At 39.4% G+C, this 23,939-nt stretch overlaps 1 protein-coding gene across 1 annotated transcript in view; it reads left to right on the forward strand.

The window, feature by feature from the left end:
• SAMD12 (sterile alpha motif domain containing 12) overlaps nucleotides 1-23,939 on the forward strand; it is a 175,300-nt gene that overhangs the window by 16,351 nt on the left and 135,010 nt on the right. Inside the window, exon 2 of the mRNA XM_058808719.1 lies at nucleotides 1,465-1,640. Within this exon, the coding sequence (XP_058664702.1) occupies nucleotides 1,465-1,640 (176 nt within the window). The remainder of the gene's footprint in view (nucleotides 1-1,464; nucleotides 1,641-23,939) is intronic.

The raw sequence follows: 23,939 nt of genomic DNA on the forward strand, positions 1-23,939 counted from the left end.
TGTTAGTAGTTGTTTCCTTCGGGTAGGTTAATATGATCTAGAGGAGCTAGATAACAGTAGGTAGATATAATCTGGGAGAGAGAGAAGTTTTTGATGTCTTGAGGGACACTGATGTAAATATTAACCACAGAATCAAATTTCTTTTTAAGTTCCCATAGTAGGTGTTCCTGGCCTTGGCTTGCAGATGTAGGTATTGTAGTAGTTGCAGAGATCACTTATCTTTTAGAAATATTTGGATGTTTTTAAAGATCTCAAGGCAAAATGGTCAACATTTTGGCCTGTGCTTTAATTCTGTACCAAGGAATTTTTGTAATTTAGGCTCAAAATTTTCAATTAAGATTTTCAAAAGGTGCTGAAGTTAAATAACCCTTTGCTTTCACTGACAGCTTGAGCCAGTTTCTTGTGAGAGACCTTCAAGGGCTGATCTGTAGCTGGTAGAAACTGGTAGTTCTGATTTCTTCCCCAGCTCCCCATCCTTTGCTTCTAAGTCAAGCACGAGTAAAAGGGCAGCTTTTATTTTGGCTGTACATTGTAGTTTAGGTTTCTATTCAGATCTGTCAAACATTGCACCACAGTATCTGAGCAAAGTTCTTTTGTACACAGGGCAAGTTGGGACCATTAATTACAAGTAGTGCTAAAAGTAGCCCAGTTATGCAGGAACATAAATGCAAAAGTCAGCCACATAAAGGGGAAGTTATCTCAGGATCCACACATTTTTAAAATCACTACTATGTGTGTGAGTGCTGAAACTGTGAAAATTTGGGCAGAAAGCAAGCTACTGCCATAGTTCTAAAAGGGCATTTCTGTTGTATGGTTTGCATTTGTTTTATTTTTTTTTTCCTCTGGATGCTTTCCTTATTCTGCTGTCATTAGTCCCTCCCTCATTATATACTCCCAGGGAGTACATCTCTCTTGCTTGTTAGGATGGTGTAGGTGGTAACTTGCAATGGTACAAAGGACTGAAGGAGAAATAATCAGCTGGATAAGTCATTACTCTGTGCAGAGACTGACTTGCTGATTTTTTTGTGCATGGCTTACTTATCCCACTTTCTTTAAGACCTAGAATGTTGTAGGAATTGAAAATGTAATAGAAAACCTTCAACTTGTTTGCCTAGAAAGGAAAAAAATGTATGGTTGGATGATGAGCATTTAATAAAAGCTCTAAGTTGAGGGTCTTGGATGCTCTAGTGAATCCAGCAGAGCACAGTTCTGCACGGTAGCCTGCACTAAATAAATGTATACAGTGCTGCATTCCTCCCTTTTTCTTTCTCAAATATCTCACCTTGAATCCACATCAAAGTACAGATGGTTCATTTGCTGTGGTCTGACACAGCTCTGGTTACCGCATGGCACTTCCTCAGTACTTCGTGCTAAATGTTTGAACCATTGGGTTCTTCTTTCCTAAAGCAATGTTTCTCCTATTTTTTCCCAGCTCTAAAGTGACGTTTCTCCTATTTTTCCCAGCTATCCATTGCAATCTGAATCCAAATGGTATTGATCACCCTGTCCCCACAGAAGGCATTAACCTGCAGCTAGAAGGTGAAGGAGTTGATTCGCTGGCGGTGAAGAACACTGGTACTCCTAAAGGGCCTGAGTCAAAAGACACACCCAAGAGACAAGTGGAGCCAGAAATATCTAAGGTAGGTAGAATTGCCTTCTTATTTATTTTGGTGAGTCTTTAAGAATCCAGGCTTATTGAAGTCCTGGCTTCTGCTTGAAAAGCATTTATCATCCTGTTAAAGACATATAAAGGTGTAAAAATAGCAGTCTGAGGAAATGGGTGTTACAGAAGCAAGGTACTGCTGTGGAGTTGTAGCATACACACATCTTGGATATTGCACTATTCTGTTTTTCTCTAAAGGAAGATAATTAAAGTAATGGGATCACTCTTTTTCAGACACTGGAGACTTTTTCCAAATTACATGGGTAACAAGCAGAATGGGCGCAGAAATGTTTTACTTGAGTTTTTTTCTTTGGGCAAGTAAAGGAGGAGATAAGTTCTGTGGATGTATGAATATGTGGATTTTTGTATGGGTGACTGATTTTAATAATCTGCTAAGTCATTTTAGGTAAAATACCAGGCCAGTTCTTCCATGTCTGATGAGACAGTGAGCAAACGTAGTTTAGAGATGAGCTCCTGAAAGCAAATGTGTCTGTTCTTACTCATAAGCTTCTACTTGTATGAGTGCAGCAGACATGACTACCAAGTGCAAGTGAATGTGTGTACTCAAGAGACTTTGGTATAGGACAGTAATTTGTCATATTAGATACATTTTTACCTGGAATCACAGAATATTCTGAGTTGGGAGGCATCCCACAAGGATCATCAAATCCAGCTCCTAAGTGGATGGCCCATACAGGGATTGAACCCACAAGCTTGGCATTACTAGCACTAGGCTCTAACCAAGGAAGCTGGTCTCAGGGTCAAAGGAAAGATAAGAGAATGTTATAAAATAATTGAGAAATATTCTTTAAAAGCCTTATCAGTATTTTTGATTCTTAAAGGCCTGACACCAGGAGTTTGGGGGTAATTTCTGCAGAGTGGAAAATTGAGTATTTATTGAATCTGACACTTTGAGAGTTATTAGAGCAAATAAAATTAGTGTCTTTTTTTCTAACAGGTTCAAAAAGGCAATAGAAATTATTTAAATGACTGAACAAATAGGAGTATTTCCTACTGCCAACAGTACAATAAACTTAAAAAATAATACACATATGATTGTGATGTATTTCACTTTTGGAATAAAATAGTAATAAATGTTTTGAGTATTTCCTTGACAATTCAGGTTTGGTATGAATTCTCCATTCTATTTTTTATATAAAATCTCTAGTTTAAAGTTATTACAATTTAACTAGTTTCATTCTGATTTAATGCATCAAACTAGATCCTTCATTACAGGCTTTCAGCAATTAAAAACCCCTGCCACCTGCAATCTGTTAGGTGGCCATTTATGAACCACCTTGCTGATTTGTCATGAACCCTTGCAGAACAGGTTCATGGTTACTAATTTGAAATATCCATTTGGTAACAAGATCACCAGATTTTGGATGGGTTTTGAGATAAAGCTCAACAAGTAAGGCATTTGCCCAGCTGTTCACAAAGGCAAGCTAACCCTGCTCATGTTTCAACATCAGCAAAAAATCTGCCCTGTATTGAAGGCTGAGGAGGTGTGGTAAACTTGGAAACCATACAAACTTGGGAGTGAAGAAACTAAATGGTGCAGTAGGGCTCCCAATTGAGAATGGGCTTGTGTGTAGCTGACATGGAGTACAGTCATATCAAAGTTGTCTTTGCTTGCAAAAGATTTATCCTAATGAAAAATCAGAGTGAATTACATCAGTGATTTAATGTAAGCGAGCCTGCTGTCGCTGTCTGAGCTGTGATTGTTGGACTGATGAATATAAAACAGGCTGTCCTTGCTGGAGATGGCTGGGGAAAAGGGGAAGTGTGGTGCTCTAAAAGTACTGAAATCCAGTATTTGTTTTCCACATGTGATTGCAGTAGCTTTATTTAGAAAACTGGGCATGATTCACATTTAAAAACAAACAAACCGATTTTTTGCTTAATGGAATAAGCTTAACATAGTAACATCAAGCAAATGGATTGGACTATTTTTCTAAATTTATTGCTGCCTTGTTAGTAACTTTGTCTTTTATGTGTGCATTAATTTAGTGATGTTTTTCATCTGGATTCATGTGATAGACTGAGGTGGCCTGTCTTTTCTGGCTTGCTCTGCCTTAAATTTAAATATTGGTTTGCTGTCCTCTGAAATGTGAGTATGGAGTTGCACTTCAGCTTGTGTAGCTTTAAGAGTTGAATTAAGCTGGCATTAGGAAACTTCATCCATACAATCATATATGTACAGTGGAAAGAGGAGCATGGATTCAGGAAAGTTTTGTAAATAAAACATTGTGAACTGAGCTATTTGTTTTATATTTCCATTGCACAGTTGTTTTTAAAAGGATTTCTTTTCAGTCCTGTATATTCAAATAATATTAACACACACCTCATATTCACAGTAGTGAGACCCATGTTACACAAAGCAGTGCAATGTATTGAATATAATTTAAGATGCCTCCTAGGCTCTTGTTCCTGCTTTCAGCTTTCTAATTTGTCATCAAGATCACTTCCAGCACTTTAAACATCTGGTTTTGCTGTCCAAAGACACAAACAAAATCTCCTTTCTAATGAAATGTGTCCTTTCTTTTCTGTCCTCAGCTATGGAATTAAAGAACAGTAGTAACTCATGGGTTACAGACAGATTTAAAGTTCCTTTTTATGCAGTTACTGTAATGTAAATATGGGAGTACAAGTGTTTGTTTCTATATTTGGGATGCATACAACAGAAAACGTAGCTCCAGTGAAGGATCACTCATTTATAAGTTCCTGATGAATATGGAATTTAGTATTTATAGGCTGACTGAGGTAAATTTATAATGGAAAATGGAACAATGATCTTAGTCTCCCTCAGCTGGTTCCCTAAGGAACCACCTTGTTACAAATATGAGCAAGTACAAAACTGGCAAGATTATTCATAGCTAAACTAATGTCTGTAATCTAGTCAGACTCTGATAATCTTCAGGATAGAATACAAATTAAGGAACAGATATTAACTGTAAAAATGCTTCATTTTTTATTTATATATATATCAATATACATATTTTCTTGATCAGTAACTGATTTTTCAGCATTCCTGGTATATAAAAACAATTCAGGCAGTTGAGTGGTCACTTTCACAGAGCAGTAAAAGTCACTGGAGAAAGCAAGGATGGTTTTTAATATGCATTTAAAAATATAAATTATTTCTCTACCACCTATGTTTAAGCACTGTTATGTGTGTTTTCTGGAATTCTTATCTTTTTCGTTGAAATGTTACTTCTGGCTCTTATGTCTCATCTGTTTGGTTTTAATTCTATAGTCACAGAGTAGAATTCTGTTAAAAACAAGCTAACTAAGGTTTTGCTATACTTTTGGAATCCTGTACTTCTCTGAGTATAGGCAGCTTTTTGAAGGAGATTCAGAAAATGATCTCTTACAGCAGTATTGACTTTTATCAAGTCCTCCCCCATGATGCACTCACAAAGCCTTGTTGATGGTGAGTGTGAGACCCAGATCTGGGCTGTTGCTCATTAGGAGGGTATTTATTCAGGGAGTTTTCTTTCCTGAGTAAGGTGTGCATATTTGGTGACACATTTTGTCTCATTATGTGGTAGCAGCAATAGCAGATAATAAAGGCTTTTTAATGGCAACTACTGCTTTTAGGCTTTTTATGTTGTGTTAGCAGTTGCAGGGGTTTTTTTATTTGACTTGAGAGAAATTTACAGTCCTTTAAAATGGTCACGAAAACTATGAAAAGAAACTGGTAAAAGAAGTGAGAAGCTTTTATCTTGTCTTTTGTTGATAACTGCTATATAGACATCAGTAAACTATGTTTTGTTGCAGTGTAGCTCATTAGTTCTTTTGGTTGCTTTTGCTTTCTAAAAAAACCCCTTTTTTAAAAAATTATATTGAACAGTACTGAAGGGCTGACTGAACTCAGTACCAAGAGGATAAGAATTCATCTCAGCTTACTGGGCTCAGTTCAGGACTGACTGGGGTGGAAACAGCTCCTCTGGCTTCCCTGGTAGGGATATGCTCTGCTCAGCAAGTGGGAGGGGTGGAGGGTGTCAAGTGTGTGGTGAAAAGTTGAAGCACAGAGAGTAAGGATTTTAAGTAATAAAGGTGCTACAGAATTCCTAGAAATATTAAAATTTTGTTAGTTATTTAAATAAAAAAGTCTTGGTACTGTTCTAACAAGAGACTAGGAAATCTTCTAGAAGAATTCTCCAGTTTTTTAATCCGTGGCTTCTGCTTCACAGTGTTTATCCCTTTTGGTCAAGCTTATCAAATGTGTTGGATGAGAAAGTCAGTGTTAGGCCAGTCTGGATGAGGCTTTAAGCAATCTGATCCCATGCCAGGGGGCTGGAACTAGATGATCATTACGGTCCCTTCCAACCCAAACCATTCTATATTCCCCCCACACCCCACTTTATTTTAACCTTTTTTGCAGTTGAGAAACACCAATGCCCACTGAAGTGGGGCAATGAGGTTTTACCATTTTGAGCTGTCTTCCTATTTTCTTCCTCTGGTGAGACTTCTGGTGGCCACAGGGTATGGGAAAAAGAACCAGACTGGACTGATTAAAGTTAAGAAACATTTTTTCTGTTGAAATGAAGGTTCAGCAAAACCCCAGCTGAGCTATTCAGTTCCTCCAGATTTTGATTTAAAATTGTATGTCAGGATGTTTGAATTACAGATCTCTGTGTGTTTCTGAGTAAGGTACTGACCTTAGATGGGGAAATGTTACTTTACTGATAGATAGTTTGCTTTTCTTAGCTTATTTTTGTGGAGAAGTAGTTAACAGATTTCCACTGTCCACATCAGACTACCAAAATGAAAGTCAATTTTTTCCCTCTCCCCAGTCTGACTGTGATAGTGACAAAACACCACTTACTGCATTTGGTCTTCTTTATGACTAACAAAAATGGGCACAGAATCTCAGTGTAGAATATATCTGAAGTGGGTTTAAAAACATTTGGTAAATGTTGCTATCACATAGCTGAAATAATTACACTTCAGGATAATGTGCCTTTCTAGTGTCTCATTCTGTGATTATTAGTAATACACAATAATTACTGTGCCTGCTTCTATCTTAATATTCAATGCACTTTTCATGTGTTGCACAGTTATAGGTATGCATGTAAATTGGGGGCTGAAATGTTTGATGTGTATGCATCCCTTCCTCTCTCAGCCTGTCATTCACAATTGTGACCTCTGGCTGAAGCCTGAAGTTTCAGAGCCATGCAGTGAGCAAACCTCTTATCCTGAGCTGTGAAACAGCAGTGCCGGGTGACTTTGTGCATTTCAAACCACTGAGAGTGATATTTTGTTTATCATTCTGGGATTTCACAGGAGAGGGTGAAGTGCTGAAGTAACCCTACCTGTACTGCAAAATACAGCTGCTTAGTTCAGAATCCACACTCTCACAACCAAGAAAAACAAGAAACATCTCTCTCTGTTGGGGTCCTCTAAGCCAGTTTACCACAGGAGGACAAATGTCTGATTCAAAATCCCAGTATATTCTTGTTGTAGCATGATTTTTGCCATTGCTGTATCATCCATTTTTGCTATAAATAGTTTAATTTGAAGGCCTACATTTTTACAGCAAGGTTTCTCCTGTTCATTCTGTTCACAGTGATTGCATGCCTGGGGATTCTGAACAATGTCATCTCCTCTGCTGACAGCATCCATTTGGAAGTGGGAGATCTTGACAAGTTAGTGGGTTGTGCTCTGTCCAGGACAGTGAGGGAAGGGAAGGGCAGGTGAAAAGGACCATTTGTGTCCTACTCCTTTGCCCCTCATCTCAAAGTGGGACTGTTTTCCTATTGGTTTTCTCCCCACAGGAAATCAAAATAATAAACTCTGACTAATTCTTAGCTCTTAGGTGGTATAAGAAGAACAGGTGAAGTTTATTCACTAAGACACTGTTGATTGACCTTCTGAACAAAAGGCCTTTATGAAGTCCACCTGTACAAGCACACTCCTTTTATGACTTCAGTCCATCAGGTGATATTAGGAGAAGGAATTTGTTAGGATTTTACAGCTGGATTTTTTAACAGTTGTACTGCTGCTTTCAGAAACAAATCAAGGATGAAAACATTTTGGGTAGGTGCATGCGCGCAGGTGCTGCGCGTGGAGGACATCGAGGCGTTGGCCCTGGGAAGCGCTGCAGTCTGTGACCCTGAGCTGTGCCTGGGGCTGCACAAACACTCAGCACTGAGCTGGCTGCTGCTGCAGAGGCAGCCCTTGTACAGGGCTGCCTTGAGCAGATGGTTACAAAGAGGCAGCTGAGAGAGCATAAGGAGGGAAGTGTAGTCTGATCTGGCTCCTGTTGTCCTGTGAAAACTATCAATGTGAAATTTGTGTTCTTTCCCATTGCACTAGTGTGAAAAGGAGCAGCAATTGCAGTACATATTAGCAAACATAAGCAGTAAAAAGCTGTGGTAGTGCTCTAGAAATAAGTGGGATGTTTAATACTACAGACACATGTAGATACAGACACCTTATTTAAAACAACTCCAGGGAAAAAGAAATGTAGATAAAAAGATGGAGTGGCTTTTAGAGCCTTTTTAGAGGAAAAAGCAATTCCATACAGAGTGTGGATGCATATTGTACTTACAAGTGCCAGTTCTGCTGCTTGCCTCATTGTGAAGCTGTTTCACAAGCCATCCAAACCCTCTGCTTCCACTTTGAAGCTACTTTAAGGGCTTCAAAAATAAAGCAGTATTTTAATGACACAGCTGCCTTGTTGGGGATGGAAAAATATATAGAAAAATAATAACTCCCTGGTCAAGAAAATAATAGCATTGTGATTAAAGGGATTACAAAATGTACTATGGAAGCAATTTAGCCTTTAAAATGGAAAATGGTCCACTGCTGACACTACAGGTCTGTGAATGGTGTTTTTCACCTGAGTTATAACTCATAAATATAATAAAATAAGATATTTTATTAATCTGCCTCATGTGTTTGCTGGCAGTTGCTGTAGTCACTAGAGAATCATAGAAGCATTTGTTTTGGAAACAACCATAAAAATGATCTTGTTCCACCCTGGCATGGGAAGGGACACCTTTCACTGGACCAGGTTGCTCAGAGCCCCATCCAACCTGTCCTTGAACACTTCCAGGGATGGGGCATCCACAGCTCCTCTGGGCAACCTGTGCCAGTGCTTCACCACCCTCACAGTAAGGAATTTTTACTAATATCTAATCTAAACCTATTGTCTTTCAGTTGGAAGCCATTCTCCCTTCTCCTGTCACTACATGTCCTTGTAAAAAGTCTCCTCCATCTTCCTTGGAAGCTCCTTTCAGGTACTGGAAGGCTGCAGTTAGGTCACCCAAAGCCTTTTCTTCAGGCTGAACAATTCCAATTCTCCCAGCCTTTCCTCACAGGAGAGGTGCTCCATCCTGCTAATCATCTTGGTGACCTCCTCTGGGCTCACTTCAACTGCTCCATGTCCTTCTGGGCTGGGGACTCCAGAGCTGGAGGCTGCACTGCAGGTGGGGCCTAACTAGAATGGATAGAGGGGCAGAGTCACCTCCAGCTTCCTCTACAAGTGGGAAGTTTTGTCCTTTCCATTTCAAAAAATAACATAATTGTGGAGAACTGGGAGTGAGAAGTGTCATAGTCACAAAAGGAGTGTGGGACTGCTGTAGTCTTGATAATGTATGGAAGGAGTTTCTTGGGTTATCACCACTAAGAAGGGGAGGAATGTCATTAGAAAAGCCTGGAAAAGGGTGGCCTGGGGCAGAGTGAGGTCTGTCTTTCCCTGAGTTTCTGTGGGTAAGTTCAGTTTGCTGATGAAGGCAAATTAAATGACATGTCTGTGTGTAAGTTAGGTATGTAAACTCCTCTGACATTTGGTGCAATCTAGTCAGCATGCTCACAGGAGCAGGAGAGGGATCAGGCTCGGTGTGAAGTGAGTGCTGCTCACCTGAAGCTGTCTGCATTTTGGGGATTGTTTTGACACTTGAGTTTAGGTGGTTGGATCTCAAACTCGGTTCTTTCCTCTCCCTTACTGTCTAACCAGCTCTGCATTTGCTATTGCAGTGGTTATCCATGTCTGATGGAGGTGAAACCTTGTGTTGGGAGAAGCTGTTTCAGAAGCTGCACTTATCTCAAAAATCATAATTGGAACAATTAGGATAGACTATTCACATATATATGGTTGTGTTCAAAATTATATTCTGGCAAGCAAATACCTTGTAATCTGAAAAAAAAATAGTTTTACCTTTTGGATTAAAAGCAAATTATTGGAGTTTGTGTGTTTCATTTTTACACTCTTAGTTTAATTGGTCTTGGACTTTTAGAAGGCTGTTGCTCCTCTTTAGAAGTGAAGCTCTTGCTGTCTGGCTCAATTTACCCAAATATAGAAGAATGTTGATAACTAGGACCAGTTAAAACTGTTGTTTCAGTAGAAATCTGAGATATGGACTGAATTTTCTAACAAAATTACAAACTTGATATATGGAATAAATTTGCTAACAAAATTTTGTCTCTTGCATGTGTATGTACATTTGATTTATTGTTCAGGTCAGGCTGTCTGAGAATAACAAATGCAGCAGCACATTTGCTGCTGTTCCCATTCTTCTCCATGGGACAGATTCTCAAGCTGTTTTCCATGGTGGGTAGTGGTAGAGGCTTGCACTGATGCTTTCTCATGCCTCTGGTTTTGACTGGAAGTATTTGGTGGATGGAGACTGAAGTAAACTGGTCTTTTGCTCTGAGGGGCCTGTAGGCACTGCACAAATACCAAAAATAATGACCTCTGATGTCATGAAGATTTTCAGTATTCTCTTGTTTCATACTTTTCAAATACCAGGGTTTTTTTAGGTGTTTATGAATGTGGACTTCAGTCAGAAGTGTTTTGGTTTTATCTGAATTCTGCAATCAAGTGCAGATTATTGGGTTGCTGCTGTACCACTGCAGGGAGCAGGGAAACAACTCCCAAATGTTAAAGTGTGCATTTGCTGTGATTCTGTGTACCATCCGTGGGGCAAGCAGAAGATACATGTTGTGTTTAAACACAAATGTTGTGTTTATTGAGAGACAATTCTTCCCTTTTCCTTTTTAGTTTTTTTTACCAACTCATTTGTAAGTAGTATGGGGTTTCCTTGGTTGTAATGCCATTAAGTGAAACTTTGATATAGTGATTCAGCCTGGGGATGGCTTTAAGTGCCTCTGTCCTACTTCCAGTACTTTTGTGCTTCTAGTAATGTTGATGGTGTGCTTTTATATTGTCATTAGCTGATCTTGAAATTCGCAGGATTAGTTCAAAAATGAGAATGATGTCCAAGTATGACAGAGTCTTGAACTGAAAGAAGCATTGCAAGTGCTCAGTGAGAGGGCAGCTGGAGTGAGGAAGCAGTACAATGGCATGTTTCTTTGAATTTGGGAGGTGCTAATGTGCAGCTGAGACCTGTGGCACTTTTGGTGAGGAAATTTTCCTGTGTGACCATCCAGGAGCCACTCTGAGAGTCACACTAGCACGACCTGAGCTGGGTTTGAGGCCCCTTCACAGCCACTGAGATGGTCAGACCAGGTTTCCTTACTGCCTCTACCCAGTCTTTTCCGCAGCAGAATCTCTGACGTGCGGATACTTAAAATAATTTCATCATTGTGCAATAACAAAATAACAACTCAAGCTGCTGCCTCTTAGGAAGGAGCCCAAACAAAGGAAACCCTGGGCTTTTGTATCCTTATGGTCTAAGCAGAGGAAGGTCTGGGCTCTTCCTGCTGAGTCACTGGCTCCTGCTGTGGCTCTGAGTCACCTGGCTGGTGCCACAGGTCCCTGCAAAGGATGGGTGCCGGGTCTCAGCCTCTCTCCTGCCACCCAGAGCTCAGTCTGCAGCTCTCAGTGCAGCTGCTCACCCAGCTACCTGTACTGAGTGTATTCCTGAGCCCTTGGAAAAGACAAATACTATTGGTGATAGTGGCATGAAACATCACAAGTAAATTTCCTTTTGGAGATTAGGGCATGTGTATCCAATTCTGTCAACAAATCAACACTTTAAGAAGAGAAAAGAGATTACATTTTAGGTTTTTTACTTACTTTAGCTTTTGAACTGTCTCTTGTTCTGTTTTTGCAAAGCTGTGATGCTTTCCTATTCTCTGAATATTCCAGCTGCCATCTTCCTGTCAGACTGTACAGACTGACACAGCCATCTCCTGCCTGCCACTTCAGTGTCCACGTTACCTGCCAGGCTGATCTTGTCACCCCTAAAGCCTCAATGAGGAGTGTCTTCCCTCCCTAGCTGATGAGTGTCTTTTGTCAAAGAGTTCACTTGAGTCAGGGTTAGGTACAACAGTTAAGGCTAATGTAATACTCAGCTTTGCTTTGCAAACTGTTGTCTGAAATGGGAGATGCTGATCCTTATCTCTGGTGCAGTGCTGTTAAACCCCACCACCTATGCCTGATTCAGAATGAATAACCAGCAGAATGTGTTGGGGCTTCCCAGCTGTCTGACAGTGAGTGTGCAGTGGGAGAAGGTCAGCATGGGTTCCAAGAGGTGGCTGTGCCCATCTCATGTCCCTCAACAGCTCACAGATGTGACCCTTCTTGCAAGCTCAAGAGCTGCAATAGCAGGAGCAGTGGGAGTGTGCAGCCCTGGCTGCTGGGAACTCTTTGGGTTACAGGGAGTGGTTATATTGGCCATTTTTGCTAATGTAAACATTTAATTTCCTGCTTACACAACTGCTAGCAGTCACTAAATGGTCTGGAACATCAATTCTTCCATCTCCCTTACTTCCTAGTTCCTTACCCAGAGATTAGAGTCATTACTGGTAGGGGTTGTTGCCAGAAGATTTACTTGGTAGAATGAATATTTCTAATTCTACCAATGTGTAGGAATTAATATTGTGATGAGGCATCAAGCTGCACTTCTGGGGTTAAATGTGTCTTTAATATGCATATCTAAAAATAGAAAATCTTCAGCACTGAACAAGGTAGACTTACTGCATATCTTGAGGCCTTTTTTCTGACTTTAACAAAGAAAATGTCGTAAGTGGGTATTATTTTCCTTTTTCCTCTAATGTCTGTAAGTGCATCCATCAACTTTGCTGACCTAGACACTCTCTACTTTTTTTGCCTTTTTTTTCCTTGCTTTAAACAGAAGCATGACAATAGAGTCTGTACCTAATGGTTTTAGAACTGCTATTAATCCATCTTTCATTCAAGGCTGATTGCTTTCAATCTTAGCAGCATGCTTTAGATTGTGACAAATGTTGTGAATGTCTTTTCATTATTTAAGGGCAGATGTGACTGAACTTCAGCACACCTATGCTGAAAATACAGTCTTCTATCTAAATAAAGCTTGTGATAGGTTTGAAGATGTAATTTTAAATAAACAATATTCTTATTGGTTGTGTTTTTTGTTTTGGTTTGGGTTTTTTTCCTGTTGATCTTTTATTCCCTTTGTGGGAAAAATCCCCACACCAGAGTGCATGCTATTATTGCTCTACAATATTTTATGCAAAATTTAAGTGATTTCTAAAACCACAAAATAAACTGAACAGATGAAATTGAATTTGAAAATCAAGCTAGCTTCTCTATGTGAGGCACAGTGATGACAAAACTGGGTCATTGTTGATGAAATTCTTATTTAACTCTTTTCTGCATGTTCATCACCTTCTTCTTCCCAGAACCATCTCCCATGGTTAGGTTTTTGTTCTGGGTTTGTGGATTGTTGTGTTGTCATGTGTTGCCACAAACCTGCTTCCCTTCAGGATCTAACAAAGCCTTCTACAAGACTGGAGAGGAGACATCATGCAGAGGAAGTGGAATTGTGTCCTAGCTGAACTGAGCCGATGATGGAGCACCCCATTTAATGATGTAGCACATTTCAGTCCCCAGTCCCTACCTGCTCTCATTTTACTGAGTTGGCAGCTCAGCTCTGACTTGAGTGAGTTGATCAGTTTTTCACCCACCTGAATGATCTCGTTTTGGCTTTTACTAACAGTAGGATACTCTGTACTGGTGGATCAAGAGCAACCAGTGAGAGCTGTCCCCTTTGGCAACACTTCCTTGTTAATTTGACTTATTTTAATCACTTTGCCATGCTGGCAGTAGTTAAGGGGAGTACTGCTTTGCTGCTTTTGCTGCTGGGAGGAAACTCTGTGGAAGTGCAATCTAAATGGAGCTAGTGGATGACTAAATCAGATTTGGAGGATGAACAGGGGATATCAATCTTAAGAGAGCTAACATTAATAACCAAATATATTTTGATTTTACACTATTTCACTATCTTTACCAAATGCTTCCGTTTGTTCTAATGCAGAAGAGATGAGAATTGGATGATACAATGAAACTTTGCAGGTTTTTTTTTTTCAGATAAATGTAGCAGTCCTCTGTGTCCAGTGTTACAATTATGTGAACAATATAGTGGGATATAGTGGAATTATCCATCTCATACACTTCAATATATGATTGAGCTCAAGGTATCAAAAGAAAAAGCCAAGGAAAGCATAGGCTGCCTGCAGGGATGGCGGGTGCATCATGGAGATCAGACAAGGAGCAGGTTGTGGGCAGCAAGACAGAATTTGACTGCAGAGAATGAAATGTAGTACAAAGGAAGAATAATTTCTAGGATGAGTCTGAATGTTCCACTGTATTTATAAATCTTAGAATTGAGGAGGAGGTAAAAACAGGAAATTGTTGCTGCTGCATATAAGTACAGAAGAATAAGGCTGCTGTGCTGCATAAGTGAGTAGGACTATGAAACAAGGCAGGACTTGAAACTTTCCTACCTTTCCTTTCCTATTAGAAAGTTCCTCTCATAGTTTTGTTAATTGTTATTAATCTGCCACATATATAAACAGATTGACTGCAGCCTCTCTCTTACCAAAGCTCCTATCAGTTTTTCTTTTAATCCTGGTCTAAATAGATTGACAAGGATTATTGTGTAAGAACAGCAAATTGAGTTTTTCACTGATCTTTGGAATCAACATAAGTATAAGAATGTAAGTGATGAGCTTGAGTTGTTACTGATGTTTTAATCAGTGAAGCAAAAGAAAGCAAAACCCATATGTGAATATTTCTTCTCTACTTTGACTTTTCAGGTTATTTATCACACAAGGTTTTTATGATTATTTGTGAAAGTCTTTAAGACCAGTGAATTTTGATAGAAAAGTTACTCTGATTTCCTATTTTTATGCTCTTGAAGCATATATATATATAAAGGATTTAGCTCTCAGATTGTTGCAATGCAAATCTCACATGATAAGTAATTGTGACACTGCTGGCATGTACTTTCAAATGACGTGCCCGAGTACTTCAGTGCGTCTTTACTGTGTTTTATGCCTATGTTTAGAAGTGATCAAGATGTTAGATAGCATTCCTAGAGGTTATTTCTGAGAATATTAGCCAAGGGAGTTTTTTGATATTGATAATATTTTCTTGTCTGTCAGGAAATAGCCTTTTCTTTTGTGCATCTGCTAATATTTTTGTGTAGTAAAATAATAAAAGGTCATATTACTGTGTTCAAAGAAATAAAACAGCAGCAGGATAAAAGTGAGGAAGAAACATCCATCTCCATGTAATCTTCTCCATGAGAACATAAAAGGATATTTCATTGCATGAAGTAAGCCTTTAAAGGAGGTGATTGCTTCTCCTCCAGGGACAGTTCAAATGTTTTTGACTTAAGTGTGGAAAACCCTTGTTGACTAAGGAGATTTTGGAAATGTCCTCATACACAGCTGGTGATAACATGTTAATTTATAATTGTAAGGTGGTGATATAGCAGCTGTGTACAAGAGGTGATCATCTCCATGTGGGAATCTTCAATCACAAGGTGAAATGGGAAAGTGTGCTACTGCATCTTGGAGCAGTTGGGCTCTGGTGATCCACGAGCAGGAGAACAGCTTAAATGTATTAGGTGAGACAGGGCAGGTGAGAAAATGTGAAAAGTACTGACACACCTCTAAGAGAAAGGTGAATTCCTAAAAGCTGAAACACAGTGGAATGCAGTGCCTTACAAAACTCCCTGGGGCTGTCAAAGTGCTGCCTGTCAGTAGATGGTGCTCTTTATATCAGCTATTTACTGTTGCTGCCTGTGTTTGGCCATGTTTTCATCTAAAAGGTCTGGTAACATTCTTTAACAGTTCATTTCTCTGAATTATGATGCATGGGAGATTAGAAAATTGAGTCTTGAGGGACTGCCAAAACAAATAAAAATAAAAAAGTGTTTTCTAGGCGCCTTTGAAGCATCCTCCATCGTTGAATTTTTTCAATGACTTTTGCTTGTGTTTGTGTACTGTTTTGAATTTGGACAAATTCAGAAGCTTTCAGCATAAAAACCCTTGAACAGACATTGTGGATTTGAGAATATATAGCAGACTAATTCAGTTTGGCAACTGACCTGTAAAACACTGCAATAACATGGTCTAAAATAAAATTGCAAAGCAGATTTGTCAAGCCATGTGCGATTTTTAAGTTTTCTTTTGCATGTTTACTTTGTAGTTTTACCTGCTGTTTCTGGATAGATAGGAATAAGTTTATTTTTAAATGTAATGCTTCTTAGAAGGGTCTTAAATGAATCAGTGCAACTGAGAGTTTTACCTGGAGTCATTTATGCATCAGTAATTGGATGGATATAAAAACCTGCATAAAAATGAAATTTCCTTATTAATGTGGTTGGAGTATTATTGGACCTGTCTGTATATGTTATTATTCAGAAAACATGCCAGCTTTGAAGGAAAATATATTAAATGTGGTAATTGTTCAAAAATATCACTTGCGAAAGGCTGCTGTTGAGACAAAAGCCCTGATCTGGGCAGCAGAACAGCATGGCAGACCTAATGGAAAATTTGAAATGTTTAAACTTATGTGTGTCTTTATGTCTTACAGAACATCAGCTACTTAGCCAAGAGTTAAATTTTGGCTTGTGAGATGTATTTGCCTCTGGAGTGAATCTTGAGAACTGCCTGCTGTTCACTGCCTGAGCTACTGGTCTTTGTGCAAACAGAAACTGAAGGATTAATGTGAATTTTTCATGTAATCTTAAACTGCAATCAAATGGTCCAGGAAAGAGAAGGGAACTGAGTTTCTTTCAGAAATCTAATAAAAGTACTTCCAGTTCTTATTTAGGGCATGTTTGTCTTCCCTGGACATTAATTTAGTTCTCCCTTCACAGTCTCTCTCCAGAAAAGATACAAATGCAGTCAACACATTACAGCAGATGAATATTGTTCCTTATTGTGCTTAATTTACCTTCCTTTAGCCCTTGTCTCAGTTTCACCTCCTTATGACATAAGTTCTTAATATTGAGATCAGGTGGACATAATGTTTTTATAAAAACCTCAGTGCCACATTTCTGTGTTGCCACATCTCGCAGGTGCCTTCTCCAGGAAGATGTTGCTGGGACATTTTGGGCATATTTGGGTTTTATTTTTTAATGATACCTGAAACTGAAAATGCAAATCTTCACTGGCATTCCTGATCTGCTTAGTCTCCATGTGGTGCCTGCTGGATGTTCCTGGGAACATCCCATTTTCCCATGTGGGCTGATGTTAACACCAGAGGAAATCAAACTCCAGATAAGCCATTCCCCATCCAGTAAAAGAGGGGCACAAAAGGAGAGACTATGGGTCTCCTACAGCAATTTGCTAAAAGCCCAAAGCAATGGAATAAGACATGCACAGTAACAACAGTATTAGTAGCAAAAGGGCCTGGGCTTTGTGGATCCCAGTGTGGGGGTAAAAGGGCATTGTAATGCTAAAGTTATTTTTGTGAATATAGGACATCATAAGGATGATAAGTGAATACAGGAATTCCCTTATTAGGGAGAGAAGATTAGTTTCTCAAAAGTAATTAGCAATAAATTACATTGACATCAGAAGTGCTCTGCTTGTTTTGAAAAATAAGTGATGGATCTGCCTTGTAGATAATTTATTTGAGAAATCCATTATGACCTTCTATACACAGGCATTGGAATGCTCTTGCATGAATCAGATGGTTGGGCTAATCTGACTCTTCTGTCAACATCTGCCTTTTTTCCTCCTGTTTTTGCTGGATGTCTTCTTGGGGAAGCCAGAGATTGACCTGTCAAGTCATGCTCAGACCTTTTCTTACTTCTGCTTATGTACTATAAAGTTGTTCTCCTCAAAATGTATTTGGCTCAAGAAAACATAGTTAAGAGTCAACTGGCAAAGATACCTACAAAACTTTGATTGCTGCTGGGTCTAAAATGCCTTGGCTGCTGCACCTGCCTTCTGCATATGAATGAGCCTATCCATAAAGACTGAAAGTTGGCATGGAAAGGTTATCCTACTTCTTACAGTGCAAGCCTCTTAATTGGCACATCTGCTGGAAGCAAAGGTGCCAAAATGTGATTCACTTGGAAGGAGTAGACCTTGTAAGAAAGCCTGTCATTTAATAGGGATTAAGATCCTCTCAGGATACTGGATGTTCTCCTTGTACAAATGTACTGTTGTTGAGCTAATGGTGGAATTAACCTCACTACTTGCTAACACTAAAGTAACAGCTTTTATAGCTCTTCTCTTATAGAAATGCTTCACTGTATGTTTAAGATGGAAAAAATTCACCATATACCTCTGATATACAGCAGCTATTAAAAAATACATCATATTGAGTACCTTCTCAGCAGATACTCTGTACTGCTCTTTTTTCTTCCCCCCATTAAAGACCTATTTGTGTTGTAGTTGAATCCCTAGTAAAGAAAATAATTTTTATAAGTCTTAGAAAATTCTGCTATTAATCTACACATCATAATTTTAATTGCCATATTTCAGTTCACAGTCATGATAATATGGATTATGTGAATATGAAACAAGTGCATTTAAAACTGTCATGGTCCTGTGTAGTTCTTCTCATTTCAGGGCAGCTTGTTTTGTGATTTGTACTGCTAACAATTGGTCATTCAGCTGTGCTTGAAAGGGTACAGTTAAGTGACTGAAGAACTGCAGATAAGGTATCGTCAAATACATGTATTTATTAGTCAGACATAGCCTTATGATTTGCAAAACAAATACAGGCTGACCAACTGCCTTTAACTCTTTTTACTGAATTTGCAAGTGTAAATTCAGGACTTTTTTCTGTCCTTCAGATCTCTACATTTTTAGCTCTTGGTTTTAGCTGCTTATTTTTCTATAAGTAACTAAGTCTATAAAGTAATAAGATTTTAGTGTATTATTTCTAATTAAGATTTTTCCAGTCTAGTTTGGCCAGTGGATTTTGTATTTTAGGTAATACATTCTGCTGTGTGACCATCTTTAAATAAGTGGGTGAGAAATTCTGAGAAAATCAGTGTACCTACTTATATACTTGTTTTGTATTTATTTTAATGGAATTCCTGATAAACAATCTTGGTTTAGTTCAACTGTAGATACAGCTGCCTAAGTTGTAACTTGCAGAGGTGCCAGAATTGGTTTAAAAAAAAAGAAAAAGTGGGAATGGAGACTCATTTGTAATTGTCAATTTTGTAGTAGGTAGATTTTGTGTGGTTTCATTTCTTTTAATTTTTATTTTAATCTAGACATGGAGAAAATATTTTTTACAAATACTGAACTTCCTCAGAATTGGAATTTCAGTTGCTGTGAAAGTATTTCAGAGTTCAGGAGAATCTGTTGGGAAATGGGGAGCTACATTTCATCACCATCTTAGTTATTACATATTCCTGTTTCCTTTCCTGTATGTACCTGAATGGATTTGAACTTACAGCTCCATCAAGATGGGGCACTCTCCTGTGGCTAATCCATATCTGAAGAGAATATTCTGTGATGAAAACTTATGCCATGATTCTTCTTCACAGTGTGTGCAGTTCTTAGTCCTTGAGGCAGGATAAAAAATGAGCTAACCTGCAAGTTGTGTGTGCCATGTGGAGGATGAATGCCTCAAATTTTTATTTTTGCTGAGGTGGAAGGTCAAGTGCAGTAAAAAACATGTGCTAGTAGTAAAGTTAATTACTTGTTGTAAATTACTATTAATCCAACACTAGTAACTAAGATTCATTCTGTTTCTTCTTTGGCTGAAGAGTTTTAGTAAACAGGCTAGAGAAGGCCAAGGAGGAAACGTTTTTCTTCATAGCTGTACAAGGCTGGTTAGTTGGGCACCTGCAGTGTAAGCAGAAATTGTCTGATCTCCAGATCTATGCAGGATGCAGAGTAATTTTCTGTTTGTAAAACAAGAAGGATTTGTATTTATTTGTGAAGACTGTAATCTGTTTTATAAGATAGTGGTGGTCAGAGCCAGATTTGGACAGGTTTGAATGGTCTGAGGTAGAGAAGGGAATCAGAACCACATGAATGAAGAAGTGTCAAAGAACTGACATACCTTGTGAGGCAGCAATGCTCACCTCAACAGAGCAACTCTTCCTCTCTTCCTTTTTCATTTTCTCAGCAAATACCCAAAAGCAAATATTGAATTTTTGGACTGGAAGGAATCCACTGTGGTGAGTGAAAGACTCTTAAACTTGACAAGATTAAAAATACAGTTTTTTTACTAGAGGTGAATTTTAAAACATTATATGCTTTGATTGGGATTTGAAGGTCAAAACCTAAAATTGATGGTGCTCATGCTCCTACTTGTGATTTTATTGTTGGCCTGTCTGTCCCAGTTGTGGCTTTCAGGATTTTTGATAGCAATTAGAATGATGTTAGGCTTTTGACAGTGCTGAGGAGTGCTCTGTCTTCTCCTTTTTCTTTCTGACATTTCAGTTCTTCACAGTTTGCTGATAGTGCCACTGCCATTCATATCAACACCTGCACCTGCCAGTCATGATTCTTGCTTTCAGAGTGGGATATTTCATGGAAAGTGAGAGCTCTCACGGGAAATGTGTCACCTTATTTATCTTTGCCTGTTGTTTTGATTCTGTCTTTATCCTGATAAGGATAAAGCTCAGTGATATTATTTGGATACCTTTAGCCTTTCCTATTGGTGGTTATACATGCAACAGCCTTCAGAGGGACTTAACTCCCTCTTACCAACTTCTCGCTTTTCAGATGAGTCTCTTGTTTCATGATTTGTTTCCCCTCCCCTCCCGCCTCCCTCCCTTGCAGTCTGTTTGTACTACACCTGTTTGTGGCACTGGTACAGAGGTGCTGGATTGGGGCAGTCCTGCTGCTGCTTGAAAGCCTGGGAAAGCCTCCCTCTTTGTTCAGTCTTTGAACAAGTGGTGGTGCTGCATGGATTTGGGTTTCTGCTTGTGCAGAGCTGGCTTTAAACACCCCAGGGCATTGTCTTGGCAGGGACAGCCCTTTATAGTCCTCTGGAGGCAACAAAAAGCAGCTGCTGAGTGAGTTGGGCCTTGGTGATGTGAAAACATGGAGAGACTCAGGAAGAAAGGAGGCAGTGAACCACTGCTGCTGATGTAGGAGGGAGCCCTGTAGCAGTGGCATTTTTTTTCTGTCCTTTTCCTTCAGGAAGAGGAAGGATAGGAACAGAAAATCTACTTTACAGCACTTTTTACACTTTTCTCCTACCTTCCATGACTTCCCTGCCAGTCTCCAGTCTTTCCCCTACCTGGTCCTTTCTGGAGAGGGCTGTGCTAGTCCTGTTCACAGCTCAGAGCCCTGAGCTGCTGCTGCCCCAGTGTCCTCATCTCTTTCTCTAACTTTCTTCTTTCCCCCCCAGTACCAGAAGACTGTTACCATCTGTTCAGTATCTGAATTTCTGATCCAATTCAAGTTTTAAACATTCAGTTTTTTATCAGCAATCTTTTTGACATTCAGTCTTACAAAAGACAAGCTGTCTTACAGTATTTTCCTAGTTTGTTTGTTTTGTAAAAAACACATTTCCCTTGGTTTGTTGTTTTCATGTCTTCTTAGTATTAAAATTCTCAACAACATAGGTGGAAACCCAATACAATGGAGATTTCAGTGGTTTTATGGCATTTCTTATTACTGTAATTTTCTTCTGTCTTTGCTGGAAAAAATCTGTAAGTATAAACTATCTGACTATCTGAGAAAATGTATTGCTAAACCAAAATGTACCCTTTCCATATTTTTCAATATTTTAAGATAACACATTCACAAGTGTGGTTCATTTTTTCCCCTGGATGTAAAGCCACATTTATGCTAGCCATTGATTCTCAATTCTGTATAAGCAGTTTAATGTTGGAGAAGTAATTTGGAATATATGATATTTTCTCAGCTTTAGAAATGTAACTCAAGCATGTTTTAAAAGAAAATAATGTTTTTGAAGTTCTTACTTGGCATTGCTGTTCCTGCTGCTTCTTGTCATAAAATGATGAAGATGATGCTGTTAGCCTTGCTTCTGGAGCAGCCTGAAAGATTACATAACTTAGATCACTCCTGGAGCTGTGTAATAAAGTTCCCTACTTTATGTATCTGTGTCAGATAAACATAAAATTTTATTTTATAATTTTTAAATATATCATTGACCATTTGTAGTTTGCTTGCAGGAGGCATTATGTTTTGGTGTAAGAAATATTTCCTTCTCTACTTGATGTATGAAACAATCCCATTTCTTTCCTTCCAGTCTCTTCCTCTGAGCACAGACATGTCAATGGTTTTCTGACCCATTTTAATGTTTCCTGCCCCACATGACACTCTGTTATTCTTGTGACAGCTGCCCATACTGCTCTCTCTGTCCCTGCTAGGTCACAATGACCTTACTGCTTCTTTCTTTTTCTTGTCTCATATTGCCCCTCACAACTGAGTCCCCTTTTCCCTCAAACTGCCTGACTGGGCTGACATAATGGTTCAGCACTGAGCAGTTGTGTCTGAAGCACAGCCGAAGAACCCACACTGTTGGTCTAATAACTTGTGGTGCTTCTCCTTGTAGCCTTGCCTTGCTTGTGTTCTGTCATATTTTCACCTGGAATAGACTTTATTTTCTTCTTAGTCCCTGGTGCAGTGCTGTGTTTTGGATTCGGTAAGAGAATAATGTTGGTAACACGTGGATGTATTGGTTGTTGCTAAGCTGTGCTTGCCCTGAGTCAAGGACTCCTCAGTGTTTCATTCTTTGCCTATGAGAAGCTGTAGTAGAAGCTGGGAGAGAGCATGGCCAGGACAGGTGACCCGAATTGGTACGTTCCATAGGATATCCATTGTTAGCATGGAAACTTGGATTTTCATTTTTTATCATTTTTCCTATGAAAACCTGGATGGGTGTTGGCCAGCACGCTGGTTTCATCTGGGGTAGAGTTCATTTTCTTCACAGTGGGTGCTGTGGGACTATGTTTTGGATTTGTGCTGAACACAAAGTTGATAATACAGAGATGTTTTTGTTATTGCTGAGCAGAGCTTGCACAGAGCCAAGGCCTCTTCTGCTTTCATAGGGCCACGGTGGTGAGGAAATTGGGGGTGTCTGGGAGGCTGGGAGGAGACACAGCCAGCACGGGTGACCCAAGCTGGCCTAAGGGAAATTCCAGACCATATGGATATCAAGTGGGGGGAAGAAAGGACAAGGGAGGATTTTTGGAGTGATGGTGTTTGTCTTCCTAAGTCACTGTTGTATGTGATGGGGCCCTGCTCTCCTGGAGATGGCTGAACACCTGCCTGCCCCTGGGAAGCAGTGACTTAGTTCCTTGTTTTCCTTTGCTCATGTGTGTGGCTTTTGTTTTCCCTATTAAATTGTCTTTATCTCAACCCATGAGTTTTCTGGCTTTTATCATTCTGATTCTGTCCCTAACCCCACAGGTGGGAGAGTGAGTGAGCAGCTGCCTGGGGCTTGGCTGCTGCCTGGGGTTGAACCACGACTGCCAGAAGGAGCCAAGCCCTGGGGATGGGCTGGGTATTGCTGAGCAAGTGGTGAGCAGCTGTATTGGGCATCACTTGTTTTACTGGGAAGTTATTTTCTTTCTCTTTCTTCCCTTTTAATCACTATCATTAGTATCATCATCATTATTATCATTGCTACTATAAACATTAATACAATTATATTTTACTTTGTTTCACTTATTAAACTCTTCTTATACCAGCCCATGAGTTTAACTTTTTTTATCTGGTTCTTCTCCCTGTCCCACTGGGGGAGCAAGTGAGTGAGCAGCTGTGTGGTATTTACCTGCTGGCAGAGTCTAAACCCTGGCAGTCCTTTGGCCAACACGGCTGTAACAAAATTGATTCTGCTTTGTCTTTTTCTAGTTAAACTGAAAACCCTGGAGCAGAGTCTCTCAAGATGTATATTGGAGCAGAATCTGCTCCAGCAATGCTTTCAGCAGTGCCTTTTTTATCCATCTGTTTCATAAATGGTGGGGTCTGACTTTGGGTAAATTTGAATGTAAATACGCATTGACCATGCTTACATGTCAGGATCAGTATGTTGGCAAACCAGATGTTACAAACAGTATGAGACAGCCTTATTCCAGCAAACCTGCAGCCCTGTTTGACTGGGCACCCTCATCTCCACAATCCCTGACTTTTG

Source organism: Ammospiza caudacuta, chromosome 1 (genome assembly GCF_027887145.1).
Source record: "Ammospiza caudacuta isolate bAmmCau1 chromosome 1, bAmmCau1.pri, whole genome shotgun sequence".
Lineage (NCBI taxonomy): Eukaryota > Metazoa > Chordata > Aves > Passeriformes > Passerellidae > Ammospiza > Ammospiza caudacuta.